We start from the raw sequence: 15432 nt of genomic DNA, 5'->3' as shown, positions 1-15432 counted from the left end.
CTTCAGTTCATCAGTTTCCTGTTGTAAACTGGTTTGCTTTGTGCTTGGTGTCTCCGTAGTCTTCTGGCCCGTTTTATCTGGGAGAAGGGATAAATCTTCTTCTTGTATATTTTTCAGATAATTCTGGTGATCCTTTATCTCACTTTCCTTCTTTGCAAACTGGAACGGTAAAAGAATAATCTTAAACATGTGAGGAATGATACTGTATATTTCACATGCCAAACTGAAGTCATGTGTCAGGCGGTTTTTCAATGTTCAGCCTGAATTCTCACCTCGTCATTTATTTTCTTTAAGGCTGTAGCTACTGTGTCTTCCTGTGAAATCAAGTGCTCCAGACTTTGAACAGAGGTTGGAAACAGCTGAGGTTCCTCGTCCATACTGGTCGACATTTTCATCGTGTGGCTGTGAAATGTTTTTAGGGCTCCGATTAAAACCGACTCACTCTCTCCAGCTTCCACATCCAATTTTGCTCTTAAACTAAAAAAGGCACTTGGATTCACTCTGAAAAACCTGAGCACTTTTCTGACTGAGCTTTTTATAACCTTCTCAAGCTGAGCTCTCTCTCTCCTGCTTGCTTCTTCTGTTTCTCCTCTTTGATCCGACTCCTGAATGAGACCTTCCAGTTTCTCTAGTTTCTCATTTAGGATTTGATGTTCTTGAAGTACATGGCTCAAGTCTTTGTCCACAACACCAGAAAACCTGTGATGCAGGAGGATGCTGGGCAAGGTTGCTGCAATCTCAACTTTACTAATGCAGCTTTTTATGGTGTTTGAAATGGATTGAGCCTCAGGAGAAAGCCCTTTCTTCTCTGACCATAAAGCGTCATTTGACTGACTTTTTGCTGACGCCGTTGCTCCTCTTGCAGACATATTGTTACTAGATGACAGAAAGAGACAAAAGGGTGTAGAAAATTTATAAGCAGTGTACATATTTTTTTTTTAAATCATCTATTATCTACAGTATTCATATTTACTTGTTCTTCATACAAATAAAATTATTTCAGTATACAAACAACAATGAAGGGATTAATGGCCCCCTGTTTTGTGAAAACTGGGTGGCCAATAACATGAAGCTTCCAAAACTTTTTCACTTGTTTCCTCAAAATATGAAGCACCATTGAATCAAAACACACATTGAATCTGAGATCTCTTCTACAGTATTACAATTTTATTGTGTCATTGAGGGAGAGGTGGATGTGTCCGAGAACTATACATTTTTTTATGCCCAGCGTTGCCTGACTCGACTCTCCTCTACCATACTTTCCAATGTGGACAGTATTCCCTGCCATGGGATCGGCTAAGAAGAATTTTTGCTGCCATGTCAAGTTGGAGTCACAGTGAGGCAAGACAAAAAAATTATGATTTATTTGTCAGAGATTGTGTCCAACTCTATTGGACGTATTGTCAGGTAGAGTATAACAATTGTGTTAGACTAAACTCATCTTTTTCAGTGGAGAAAATACAATTAATTTGTCAATATAATTGTACAGTTTTCAAATTTGTCAATAAATTTACAAGCATGTTCCATTGTGAAGATTTTGTCTGTAGTCTGTAGTGTTATATTTAATTTTACATCAGCTTCCTAGATATCTCAATTGAAGTAGTTATAAAATGACCTTAGACACAATATATTCTCTTATATATTATTGAACAAACAAGATTTATACAAAAATAAATAATGAGTCAACCGTGATTTTTATGAGGAGTTTGTCCAATAGTACAGATCAGACATTTTACATTTCCAACTATCTATATATAAAACACTGTACCTCAAATATTTTCCAAAGAAATGCTTGTATTTATACTTACAATGTTACATTGTATCTTTGTAACATTCCTGCCATTCAGTCTCGTGCTAACTAGCCAAGTTGGGAAATACTGTTATAGTCCAAATTAATATTGACATTCATTCTATGAGACTTCTGAAATGATTTTTTTTTCTTTTATGGGTTTTGTGTATATTATATCATTTAGGTTTGTTCATTAAAAGCTTAGCGACGTACCTGCTGACTACAGTCCTTCATTTACCAACAAATGTTTGTTCTGTTGCTATGATACCATGTTTTAGTAAAAGTTAAATAATTACTTCTTAATGTAACGAAAGCTTTTTAAATTATTGGAACTTAAACAATATTAGATAGTATTCATTTATTTATTATTCTCAAATATATACAAATAAAGGAATATGATTAACACAAAATTACCAACACCTAAAAAGTAATAACTTGCCATTGCACTATCGTAAATAGGATTGCTTGCCTGACGTAAACTGCTTTAGTGTCGTGAAAGTTTGTTTATCTATCTGTAGTTATAATGGTGTATCACTGTTGTCGTCGTTTGCAAGTAAAGATAAGGGATTAAACAGATTACTTTTGGATTAAACCACATGTGCCATTGTTAATTTAGTAGTAGGTGATATTTTTTCCAGAATGCAGCAGACAGATCGCGCGCTGATGGTGTGATGGACGCAGACGGACTGCTTCAGCTTGTTAGCCTGAGTGACAGTAAGACGGATAGATCGGTGGCAGATGTCATGCGTGAAAGGATAAAGATCAAATCGGCAAACTGGCTCCTCGTCCACCTAACAAAACTTAAACATTCCTAACTGCAAATGATACATTTGGACCTATAGACAGCAATCATCTCATCACTGCGTATGCAGTCTTCGCTTTGTTAGCTAACAGCTACCTTTCGTCTTTTCTTAAACTGCGACCACAAAGATGTGCTGTTGCCTTGGGATTTTCAGAAGAAACCGTGCAGTTATTTGATCAGTATAAAGCCTAGAGTATCTCCAGCTGGGAGCTGGAATTTGAAACAGACTGCAACCTGTTTATCTACGAGCATGGAGTCTGACGACGATGTGCCTCTTATCTTAACCTGGGACGAAACAAACAGTGGTTTGCTCAATGAAGAGACTGAAAGAGGAGACCTAAGTAAGTTTGTACATGGCTAAAGTATTAATTCTACTGTGGTGTCAGGTAAAGGTGTATACTTACACGTATGTATACTTAGACATATGAAACAGAAGAGGATGTGCAGAATGCAGTTTGTTATTAGGTCTTGTGAGGTTAAATGGTTCAAGTAATGAAACCAAACTGTAAGTCTTGTGAATGAAATTCTTATTTTATGTTTTCAATTTTTATTTATTTATTTATTTATTTGAGACTGCTACCCTGTAGTGTCTTATAGTGTTCCTCAGTTGGGCTGAATTTTAAATCTAAACTTGGATTTAATGGGAAAGTGATCTCAAACCTTTAAACAGTAGTGTATGAAGATTACCAATAAACAGCTAATGACAGATGTAATCAGACTTACATGAAGGTTTCTGTATGGGGAAAAAAAAGTTTATTTACTTAAGTTTCGCATTTGAATAAAAAAATATGAATTATTGAAACATTACAGTAGTTTTGGTGGGCAAAATTATGATCATACCCCACCACATTTTAAAGAAAATGACTACATTTTTTTCTCCATTGCATGTATCGATGCAGCTAATGCTTTTCATATTGTGTTTTTTTGTTTGTTTGCTTTCTAAACATGTTTTCTATCTGGTGAAAATTGTATATCTCCAGATTTGATTATGTTTAAAAAAATGTACCATAACAAAATAAACTAAAGGAAAAAAGAAATCTTGAAAGTAGTCACCTGACCCTGTTGGCATTAGGAGAGTTTGTGCAATTTGATATTTTGCTGTTGATTAAGCCACTTATTACTGTATTTAAATAATGCCTAATTAAAGCAAATTGAAACATCTAAGGCAGTAACATCCATTCTAAACATTCATAGTGCTATAATTAAAAAAAAAAAATCACATATGATAGTTAAAATCAGATAGAATTTCAGATATAGTTGTAATTTAACACTTAACACCTTAAATTAAATGTTGCTTTTAATACTCATATTTTTACACGTTATATCTTTAATGCAGGACTTTTACTCACAGTAGAACTATGCAGCAGCACTTGGAGAATCTGTATTCTTTTTCCATTTTGCTATATTGCATATTTAACAGTTTGAGCATAATTTATATGATATCTACTCACCATATTGACATTGGTGCACTCTGAAGCTATCCAATGTTTAGAATAAGCTGTGTATGTGCTTCACCTCCGGGCCATGCTGCTGTTAAACATATTGTCCACCAGACTCAAAGATCACATGTGCAAGTGTGTGTGGCATGTATGGGAATCCACACAAATACAGAACATTATAACCCTTTGTTTTGCTCACATATAAGCTACAAAATAACCCATCTGAAAAACTGCTGGCTCAGCAGACCATGTCCCCGTCTACCCCTCCCTGGCCAGCATGTGTTGTGTATGTGAGTGTCTATGTGTGTGAGCTTACCAGATTCATTTTGTTTGGCTCTGAGGTTAAACAGGAAGAGGGAGAAGAATATCTTTTTTTTTTTTCCTCTCGTTTTTTTCTCCCTTGGAATATCTGGGAGTGGTGTACAGATGGAAAGTATCACACTGTGGCTGCCGATTGCTATTGGAGCCTTCTGGAACGAATGAGTTTGAACCTGGACGTTGAGGATTATTTGGCGTTGTATCACTTTAGTGACAAATCACATCTGGACAGTGGAAGTGTGGAATCTGAATTTTATTGTTGGTGATTTCAAAAGTAGATATGGTGTTTTTCTAGCTGGAGACATGGTCCTGACTGCAGAGTGTGTTTGTGTCTTTGTGAGTCTGACCTCACTGTGTTTTTGACTGGGAGCTCCAAACATGTTATTGTTCTCAGACAAATGAATGGTTTGTATGGCAAACAGCAGGCGTGCGGTGCACTCCTGTCAGGACATCAGACAGGCTGCTGCTGGACTGGAATTGGATCTTCACACTTGGGCTCAATCTGCTGTGGACAGCACACATCTGTGATTATATTTTGGAGACTTACATGGGCTGCATTTCATTTGATTCCATTAAGTTGTGTGCCTGAGGCGGAAACATGTGATGTGCAGTGTGTGGGATGAGTGCTCAGATAGACCGGCACATGAGTGACATATGCAGCTGCAGAGAGATGCCTGGAGGGGCAACTTATTCAAAAAAAGAAACTGAATAATTTTTAGTGAGAGATCAAGCCTGTAAATGACATTAAATAGAAAATATTTAGTGGATTTTCTGTTCGGTTGTTGTTTTGACTTGATTCAGAACTATTGTGTCTGTTATTTCCTACAGTAGCATGTTACCAGGATACTTGATGTTTTCTGTAGCTTTGGATGTCAGTCACTGTCTGCTGCACTGCAATATTAATTCCTCTTGTGGTATTTTTGTCTTGTGTCTGTATCCTGTCTGTGGCAGGAAGGAGGTGTTATTGGCAATATGACATCAGTGCAAATGCAACCTTTTTCTTAATGACAGGCAGAATTGGATTCAATGTTCAGACTTGGCTGAAAGCTTCGCTGTTCAAGTATTCAAGTACCCTTTTAACTATTCCTCATGTTGGTGCCTTTCATCAAAGTGAAAGTTTTCCTTGATTTCAAATAAGTACTCAACTTCATAAGCAGTTTTGATGTTGAAAATGGTGTTGTGTCTCCAGTTCTTCTAACTGCTGGGATATTTCTGGAGCTGTGAGGGTCTTAGTTATACTTTACTCTTGACTCTGTTTCTGGAGTTCGCATCAGGCCAGAGTGGAATGTTTGCTCCTTTGCGACTCCAGATGCGTGCGGATGCTGGAACAAGACCAGCATAGTGTGAATGACATGCACACGTGTGCTGCAGGCATCTGGGAACTGAACGCATTCACACAGCTGGTGCACACAGACAAATCCAAACTGATCAATGGAGTCTTTACATGGACAGCCAGCTGGTTCCCATGAAAATCAGAGATGCAATGAGAGTCCAGCTGTGATTTCCTCCTATACCTTACCATTAGAATTAGACTTCACTGGTAGGCATGAACCTTTCTGGGCACTGTTTGTGGGTTTACAGTATGTGTAACTTATCTGTATAAATAAGGCCTGTGTCAACACACAAACACTCTTATTTATTTATTTTTTTCAGATGGAGGAGGCAATTATGACATAGTGAACAACGCTGTGGTCTCAACATCAGGCCCACAGAACAACAGAACCCAAAATGTGTCACTCAGACAAAGCTGGGAGATGAACTACCAAGAAGCTGCCATTTACTTGCAGGTATTCACAAGCAAAAGATGGTGGCTTTTGCTTTTGTGTGTGCACACACTCACGTGATGTATGATTTAATAGTTTTATTATACCTTCCAGACTATAATGCTTGTAGATGATTAAACTTGTACCTTCCCCGTTGACTGCATTTGCTTGCTCATGCAAGAACAGTTACAGAAGTCATGAATATATTAATCAACAAAGCTTTGCTGAACACAAATGAAAATCTGGACTTTCAAACTTGGAACAGGCTGTTCTTAGTGGTGGGATTATAAGTGGACAGTTCATAGTTTAGCATAACTCCAGTACAATAAATGCATGAAAGGTTTCAATAAAAATGAATTTATTTGGTCACATTTACCTCCTGCCTCTGTGTGTGTGTGTGTGTGTGTCTAAGCACAGATAAGTGTCATAACCTTTTAATTTAATTTACAGGAGGGAGAGAACAATGATAAGTTCTTCACTCATCCTCGAAACCCAAAAGCACTGGCCGCCTACCTGTTTGCTCACAACCACCTGTTTTACATGATGGAGCTCCTGACAGGCCTGCTACTGATGATGCTGTCGCTGTGTGAAGCTCCTGCCGTTCCTTCTCTACGCGTGGATGTCTATGTAAATTAACTGTAATCTGTCCTTTGAATGTCTTTGTAACTGTTCTGCTTTTTGAGTTGCACCAGTCCAAATGAAAAACAAAACTGCAGCCACTGATTGTTGTCTTCATTTGGCTGATTTCACTCTCACTATCAGCAAAAAGGGCAACACATTTCTTGGTCTGTACAAGGTTGACCTGAATGTAAATCATACAAATAAAGACAGCAGAATTAGCTACTGTTACATTGTGATTAAAAGTGAGTATATATGTAAGTTAAGCAAAGGAGCTCTGTGACGGTGACGCAGTTTCACAGAACAGGCCGTCGCATGTTAGACCATCATTATTAGAATAACTCATCTTTTAATATTACCAGAATGCACTACAGCAAAGGATAAAACTGTAATATATAATCACATCAAAGAAAATTGGAACAGAAACGGCTCTGACAGATCCACATAAGCTTAACACCCTGTTTTCTAAAAAAAAAAAAAAAAAAGACTCTTGTGTGTTTGATTTCTCCGCAGGTTCATGCCACTCTGGAGCTACTCGCTTTGGTTATGGTGGCATTTGAGCTATGCATGAAACTCCGCTGGTTAGGCTTCCACACTTTCATACGGCACAAGAGGACCATGGTGAAGGTAACATGCTGGATATTTTCTGATGGGATAAGAGTGTAATTTCACAGTAGCCCCTTAGCAGTGTTTGTTTTTTCATGGCCTTGAAGGCTGTTTGCATACCTCAGGCTTTGTTATCAAGACTTTGCTGTTTGTTGCCTGTTGTGTCTCCTGTCTTTGTACAGACATGTGTGTTGCTGCTACAGTTTGTGGAGGCCATTGTGGTTCTAATCAGGCAAACATCTCACGTGCGAGTAACCAGAGCACTCAGACCCATATTCCTGGTAGACTGTAGATATTGTGGGGCTGTGCGCAGGTGTGTACTCTCCCACGCATTCACACACACACGCATAGGTCAAAGCCAGAGTAAGAAGTATGAGTTCTGGTTTTCCAAAAAAAAAAAATCCCTTTTTTTTTAAGGTAGCTTTTTTTTTTTTTTAAATAAAAAAAGTCCTCGCGAACTTAAAACAAACTAAGCTATCCTCCCACTCTATTTAAGCTTAATTTTGGTACACTAATTTAACACAAATTAATAAACTCTTAACAGTACCAGGTAAATATCTGCATTTTGCTATAAACTGCACGGTGTTTTACCAAAGTTTCTAGAAAGGTGTCTTTTATCCAATCAGGAACCTGCGGCAGATCTTCCAGTCCCTCCCACCTTTTATTGACATCCTCCTGCTGCTGCTTTTCTTCATGGTCATATTTGCTATCTTAGGTAAGGATGTGTAAATCACTGAATGCATGTGCATGTTCTCCCTTCTTTTCTGTCCTGTCAAACTGAGATGGATATATTAGTATAGCCTGTACAGTGAAGTACAGTGAAGTTTTTGTTAGTATGTGTGTTAATCAGCCTTTTGGACTCCTCCAGGTTTCTGCCTCTTCTCTACAAACACTGCTGACCCGGTATGTTGAGTCTTTGCTGTGCCTGACAATAGTTTATATATTTTATGCAAGTGTGGAGACTTGGGTGGTTCTTCTGCCTGTGCAAGTCATGCATTTGTTAGTTTTTGGTGATATTTCCTGAGTTTAATTCTCTCACCACAGTACTTTAACACCCTGGAAAACAGCCTCGTCAGCCTGTTTGTGCTGCTGACCACAGCAAAGTAAGCACAACAGCCCATATCATACTGTTCAGCTATCTTTACGCGCATGGCGTGCACAGTATAGTTCCTACTTTTAGGCCTGTTTTCTTCTGTATCTCGTGACTGTCTTGTAGTTTCCCAGATGTGATGATGCCAGCATACTCCAAGAACCGATGGTCTTGTGTTTTCTTCATTGTTTATCTTTCCATAGAGCTCTACTTCATCATGAACCTGGTACGAATGGATTTGTTATCAGCACTTTTAAAATGTATTTTTTTAAAAAACCAATATGGCTTCCAGTTAGCTGCTTTACATAAATTCTCACTAGCATTACTGTCTTTCTTTTTTTTTTTTATTCCCCTTTAGCTCCTGGCAGTGGTGTTTGATACATTTAATGATGTAGAGAAGATGAAGTTTAAGTCTCTTTTGCTTCACAAGCGCTCTGCTATTGACCATGCTTTTCAGCTTTTAGTCAGCAGACAGGTTTGTGTGTTAGTTTTATATTTAAAAATATTTTATTTAATAAAACACACATAAGACTCTGTAAACTTTTAAATAATGCTGCTGTTCCAAAATTTGATTGTGTTTCTGTTGTTTTCCTTTCAGAGGCCGATGGGTGTGTCTCTAAAACAGTTTGATGGTCTCATGCGATTTTACAGGCCACGCATGTCTGCAAGAGACCGCTTCCTCACATATAAAGCTCTTAATACAACCGGGGCGCCAATGCTCAGGTTTCTGACATTGATTTTTAAATGAAAATCTTTCTGCATTTAATTTCACTTCCAGATTATAAGAGAACAAAACTGAATGACGGTCTGTTTTCTTACAGTCTTCAGGATTTTTATAAGTTCTATGAAGTCATTGGCCTCAAATGGAAGGTAAGTGGTTTTACATTTCTGCTTATTGGTTTAAGTTAGTTTAGTTTTGTTTCCCTCTGTCTGATGACCACAAACATGGACTGAAATTGTGTGTTGTTTAGCCACGACGGAGTGGAGAACACTGGTTTGATGATCTTCCACATACAACCTTCCTTATTTTCAAGGGTAAGTTCCTTTTTTTTATTGTTTATTGTTATTATTATTGTTATTCCTTTAATATTATTATTATTATTATTATTATTATCGTTTACTGCTTTCCTCTCAAACAGGCATCAACTTGCTTGTGAAGTCCAAGGCCTTCCAGTATACCATGTGTAAGTGTAATAATTTACATTCTCCCATCTGTCCTTTGAAGAAATAACCATCACAGTCATTTTTATTTGTTACTGTGACTGCAGATGTGGTGGTAGCCATCAATGGTGTGTGGATCCTTGTGGAGACATACACTCTGAATAGTAAGCTCTTTTCCAATAATGATTTTATATGGCATTCATAATAGAAGGAAGGTGTCTAACACTAAAGATTTGTTACCTTCCTTCCCCCTGTAGGTGGGTATTCCTGGTCCAAATTGGTTCCTTGGAGTTATATTGTCTTCCTGACAAGTGAGTAACGCTTGCATTATCCCCCATTCAAACACTTAAATGGTGTAAAATCTCTCAAACATGATCAAAAGCGGTTTATGTCCACTGGCACTGATGCTAGTTCTATCTCTGTCCTTCCACTTTTAGTTTATGGTGTAGAGGTGTTATTGAAAATAACAGGTTTGGGGCCAATGACTTATTTCAGCTCTGGGTGGAATCTGTAAGTTATACATTCACTTTCCTGTCTTTCTTCAAGAAAAAATCAAAACAAACAAAAAACAAAGCTATATGAAAACCTTCTAACTTCCACACTGTCACTGTTTGGATTCAGTTTTCTTCAAGGATGTCAGTACTTCATTGTAGAAGTATTTCAGCATTTTTCTATGAACAAATTGTGAAAAGTAACTAAATGCAATAAGGAAAATTACCTAAATGTGGTCACATGTTGGTGGTGGTCACCGTTACTGTTCTTGTCTGTCCAGGTTTGACTTCTCTGTGACAGTGTTTGCCTTCCTGGGTCTGATTGCTCTCGCCTTCAATATGGAACCCTTCTACTTTATTGTAGTGCTCAGACCCCTCCAGCTGCTTCGGTGCCTATTCTTTTCTGTTTTTAAACCACAATGTACATTTTGCAAGTGAAATCTCATATATTGCATATTTAGCTCAGACCTATGACTGTTGTACCTCACAGGTTGTTCAAGATCAAGCAGAGATACCGTAATGTTCTGGACACCATGTTCGAACTCTTCCCCAGGATGGCAAGTCTGGGACTGACATTGATCATCTTCTATTATTCATTTGCCATTGTGGGAATGGAGTTCTTTGCAGATGTTGTTTACCCCAACTGCTGCAAGTGAGTAGTAACATCATCTGTGGAAATGTGTGTTTTGTCCTTTGTGATTCTACAAGCCGTCTTATTAAAAATGGTTTCCTGTGTTTTTTTTTTACAACTTGAGTTTAAAAAATGCGACACAAATTTTTGTTACTGAACTTCATGGGATTTTTTTTCAGCACCAGCACAGTGGCAGACTCTTACAGACAAATCAACATTACTTATGGCAATAAAACTGTGTTGGAGGAGGGCTACTATTACCTCAATAACTTCAACAACATTCTCAGCAGCTTTGGTAATTTCCTCTACTTTTAGAGTCGTACTTACTTTTTTTTCCTCACTGCTAAATGCATTTATTAGTATATACAATTCATTTGCCGTATGTTTGCCATTCACCTCCAGTGACTCTGTTTGAGCTGACTGTGGTCAACAACTGGTACATCACCATGGTAAGATCAAGTCATTTATCTGTGGTTGTTCTGCAATCTTCCTGCTGATCAGTGGGCCTTGGTGTTTAACTGTTGTTTGTTCACCCCTAAAGGAAGGAGTCACTTCTATGACGAGCCACTGGAGTCGTCTTTACTTCATGACTTTTTATATAGTAACTATGGTGAGGCCTGTGAATGTTTTCTGTGCTCGAGTATTTCTAATATGCTCTGCATCTTTCCCCTTTAGCTGTTCCTTAACCGTAAATGTTTTACATCTCTTTTCTGTTTTTCACCTGGATATCTGTTCTGTATATAATATTTTTGCATTTTATAGTTTTACTCTTTTCTCTCTTTGATTATATAATGCTGCTGTAACAACCAGGTTTCCCAGCCTGGGATTGATAAAATATGTCAGATTCTTATTCTGACTTTACTTCAGCAGACTGAGTTTGTGTCTCTGCCCTTATCAGGTGGTGATGACAATCATAGTGGCTTTCATTCTGGATGCATTTGTGTTTCGAATGAACTATAGTCGTAAGAACCGAGAACCAGTGGATAATCCAGAGGGTACGTTTAGTTCTTTGTATTATATGTACATTTGGCATTCAGGCATTTATGTTCTTTTGCATGGAAATATTTGAATAATTTATTGAATTGGCAACTGCAAAAGAGTCACATGTGATTATGTGGCCCCTGAATGATCATGTGTGATTTGTACATGTTCTAGATGAGAATGGGATAGTGTTTGAGGTAGAGGTGAGTCGAGATGAAGCTCTGGCTACTCTGGAACTGTACAAGCAGACGTGTCCAGGACTGTCCTCCCTCAGTTCTCTGGCAGGAGTCCTACAAGCTATGGACAGGAGTGGGGTAAATAATAATCTTTTTTCTCTGCTTTACATGTAAACCATAACTAACTCTCCCTTCTGTCATGCACAGCACACGTCACTGTTGTACCTGGGCCGCAGATCAAGGACAAAGAGCGACCTCAGTATGAAAATGTATGAGGAGGAGATACAGGTGAGGACCTGAAATTATGTTGTGTCACATGATGGTCGATTGATTAGGACTTCCTTTGATTGTAATCTTGTTTATCCAGGAATGGTATGCAGAATATTCAAGGGAAAACCTTCCTCAACCAGACCAAAGCTTGGAACCAGATTTGGACAGTCCAATTTCTGAACCATCGGCCCTTCCAGAGACTCAGCTGAACTTACAAGACTGGACATCACAGTATTAACTAATGCATATTTTACAAACTGTATGTACAAAAGAAAACTCATCTTGAACAAAGAAACCCCAGCACTTTTATTTCCACAAACCTTACCCTAAGCCTGAGTAGGAGAGGAATGGACTCCTGGGGCCTTTTGGACTGATGTGCGAGTGAGATGGGTTGATGGTGACTCCATCCTTTAGCCAGTTGGAAGTGTTGAATGTTACTGGAAAACCTGTACTAGCACAACCTGCTGTTTATGTATTCAGATGTAGAATGTAGGGCTTGTGTGCCCTATTGTTAATCATGTAGTACTTAAACCCGATGCCTTAGTTTAACAGCTCATCTGTTCAGTACTAACACAGACATTACTCCTACCAAGTTATATAAAGACCAAAAGACTACACACTCCTTTTAGCTCAGTCCATCAAATTACAGTGTGCAGTTTCTCCTGACCCAGCAAACTTAAAGGATTTTATATAACTTCTCATTCTGTTGTGTATTTGAGTTAAAAAGAAATTTTAATAAACTATTCACACTTAAGTGTATCTATATTTTGTTGTCCATATTATACTGATGGAAATTATTGACACATATATTACGTGAGCAGTACTTTCAATCTTTGAAAACAAATTTTTTTTAATTCTCAAAAAGCAGCTTTGTTTAAGTCATAAACATTTTGATTTACAGTACATTTACAATGGTTTAAATTACAGCATTTTGTGCCTCTCCAGACACAAATGCCAGCTCCAGTGACAAAAATAAGAAGCTGAACAAAGGCCCAGTGTAGTTAGTCCCTGAGCAGATAAGTCTGAGCTCATTGTTGGTTTGCTGCTTGCTTTTAAACAACCAATGAGTTTTGGGTAGCAAGCCTGATAGGTATTTAGTGCATTGATAATTTCTGCAAAAGATGTCATTCATCTGCACTCATTAACACCTTCCCTTTGGGATAATTGCAATTTGCCTCAAGGATAAATACAGCATTTTTCCATTTCATTGCAGCATTTTTGTTGCTGACATTCCAATTTTTGGTCAAAAAACAAGCTAAACCTCCAAAGATTTGTTGCAGATCTGCTGTCGGGTCAGGTATGGATCTTGCCAAACTCTGTGAGAAGTGCAATGAGAAGAAAGATCCCATAGAACACAAGGAGAAAGATCCCGTAGCTTTGACCCAAGTGGAACTTCCGCAGGGGAACAATGATGAAAGACAGGACCAAAGACAAACCCAGAAATCCTGCAAGAATCCACGTCAACAGCCCCATTGAGTCAAACTGAGGAAGACAAAAAGATAAAGACGTATCATTTCCATGCTTTATATTCTTATAATTGTGACATAGCTGCAAATGAGAAATACCTGCACAGCAGATTTTGTTCTAACCATCTGCACCAAGCATCCCAAACCTACTCCAATCAGCATGTCTGAAGAGAATATAGTCAAGGACGCAATCTTCTTCAATACCTGTCTCTATAAGTTGTGTTATTTTAATGATGTGGAAAAACAAGGATACTGAATATGATGCCGCCAAAGCATGCAGATATAGCCATCCGAGGGTAACCCTGGCGAGCGATGGTGATGTCAGAAAAGCAGTCTGAAACCGAGAGATCATGTCAGGTCACCTATTTCAAGTGTCTGTGTATATTCTGGAAAAAATCACCTGTTGATTCAGGTTTCACCTCCGATGCTGTTGCCCCAGGCCAAAAGTGTTAACCCCAGCACAGTGTTGCTGAGACTCAGCACCACACCGAGCATGTGCAGAAGACTAACCACTTCTGAAGCTACTGCACTGATTAACACTGCGCTCACCACAAAGCCCAAAAGTGCAAAGAGCTGGAGAGAGAAAGGGACAGAATTAGATTCACAGCAATACCTCAGGCTTTATTACGCTGTTAAAAAGCTGCAGTCATAAGTACAGCAATTGTGATCAAAAGTAATTGTGATGATTAATGAAAGAGTGCCATGTCTCAAAGTTAACTGAAATGGTTGCACTGACTTGACTTATTTGACCTTTAGTTTTGCTTTTAATGTAATCAAATTGTCAAATTCCAACTAGGACGGTAATCATTATACTTGCATGTTTGTATGCTGAGGTAATCATTTAACTCAAAGATCTGATGTGCCACAGTGACGCTTCACCGAGCTGCCACAAGGCTTCAGAAATAATTTAAATACGTTATTATTCAGGACAAGGTTTTCACTTTCACTTCTAAACGGTGTGTATCTTGAATGTTACCTTTTGTTTTGTTTTTTTTAAAGAAACTATACATACTGCATGATATTTTGGAGGAGAGTCATTGGTAGTCGTGCAGAAAACAATTGCAGCTAAGAAGAGTCCCAGCAGAACGGTCAGCAGCCAGAGAGGAAACTGCCCCTGGATCATGTACTCTCCATCTTGGCATTATTTGAGAGACAAAAAGGGGAATTAGGACAGAAGCTCCATTAATTGCAAATATTTCAGCAGATTATATCATGCCTTTATTATGAAAAAATGATGCACTTACATTTTCCAGACTGGAAGACAAGCACACACACCACAGGAGCAATGATCAGATGAAAGCAGTTTAACGGCCGTCTCCAGTTTTTGTCTTCTTTGTCAGGGTCGACTACAGGAATACACAGCAGCAGCAGAAGCTCCAAAGGTGTCTGATGGGCAGAGGATGAAGCTAAATATTGCAAGAGTTTTATGTGGACTGATTCGAACAGTGCTATGAACCCAGTTTTTACGTACCTTGAGGACTTTAAGGACTCTCCAGGTCCATGATTTTCTCCTCCACTTCCTGCTGTCCACTGGATTCAAAGAGCTCAGCAGGATTTGACTTGTGGACTCAGTGTAAGGCAGAAGTGGCCTGTACTCTGCAAACCAAAAAACATTTAGGGAAACCTGCATATATGTCAATGCACAATAAAAGTTATTTTACTCCACATTAACTGCTGTTTATAAAGACAGAATATTCACTCCTCACATTATTCATTGGTTTTCTGTTTATGACTAATTTCTTTCTTTCTTTTTCGTGTACAGGGTCATTCACTCTGAACTTACAGAGCTGATCACTTACTTTACTTACTACTGCTTACACTTACTTTTACT

General features: G+C 38.3%; 2 protein-coding genes across 2 annotated transcripts; one reads left to right on the top strand and one right to left on the bottom strand.

Annotated features, from left to right (window-relative positions):
• Window positions 1-2350: 2350 nt before the first annotated feature.
• On the top strand, window positions 2351-12377 carry tpcn1 (two pore segment channel 1; the record flags this gene model as incomplete). The annotated part of the gene is given in 27 exon segments (XM_079251371.1): window positions 2351-2932; window positions 6002-6135; window positions 6562-6738; window positions 7243-7356; window positions 7518-7648; window positions 7962-8050; window positions 8204-8238; window positions 8380-8438; window positions 8552-8651; window positions 8784-8900; window positions 9024-9148; window positions 9247-9295; window positions 9397-9460; window positions 9565-9609; window positions 9694-9750; window positions 9844-9897; window positions 10024-10096; window positions 10359-10466; window positions 10568-10729; window positions 10888-11003; window positions 11111-11157; window positions 11250-11318; window positions 11607-11703; window positions 11864-12003; window positions 12073-12153; window positions 12233-12352; window positions 12354-12377. Coding segments are annotated over 27 exon segments (2478 nt in total). The 5' UTR covers window positions 2351-2841.
• Window positions 12378-13053: 676 nt separating this feature from the next.
• Window positions 13054-15316, bottom strand: slc8b1 (solute carrier family 8 member B1; the record flags this gene model as incomplete). Its single annotated transcript, XM_079251666.1, has 8 exons — window positions 13054-13617; window positions 13701-13765; window positions 13855-13935; window positions 14021-14174; window positions 14614-14735; window positions 14846-14987; window positions 15073-15197; window positions 15301-15316. The coding sequence occupies 8 exons, from the start codon at window positions 15314-15316 to the stop codon at window positions 13429-13431; spliced, it is 894 nt and encodes a 297-aa protein (XP_079107792.1). The 3' UTR covers window positions 13054-13428.
• Between the last annotated feature and the right edge of the window lie 116 nt (window positions 15317-15432).

The sequence above is a fragment of the Telmatherina bonti genome (assembly GCF_933228915.1).
Source record: "Telmatherina bonti genome assembly, chromosome: 13".
Classification (NCBI taxonomy): Eukaryota; Metazoa; Chordata; class Actinopteri; order Atheriniformes; family Telmatherinidae; genus Telmatherina; species Telmatherina bonti.
This window is presented reverse-complemented; position numbering and strand designations above follow the sequence as displayed.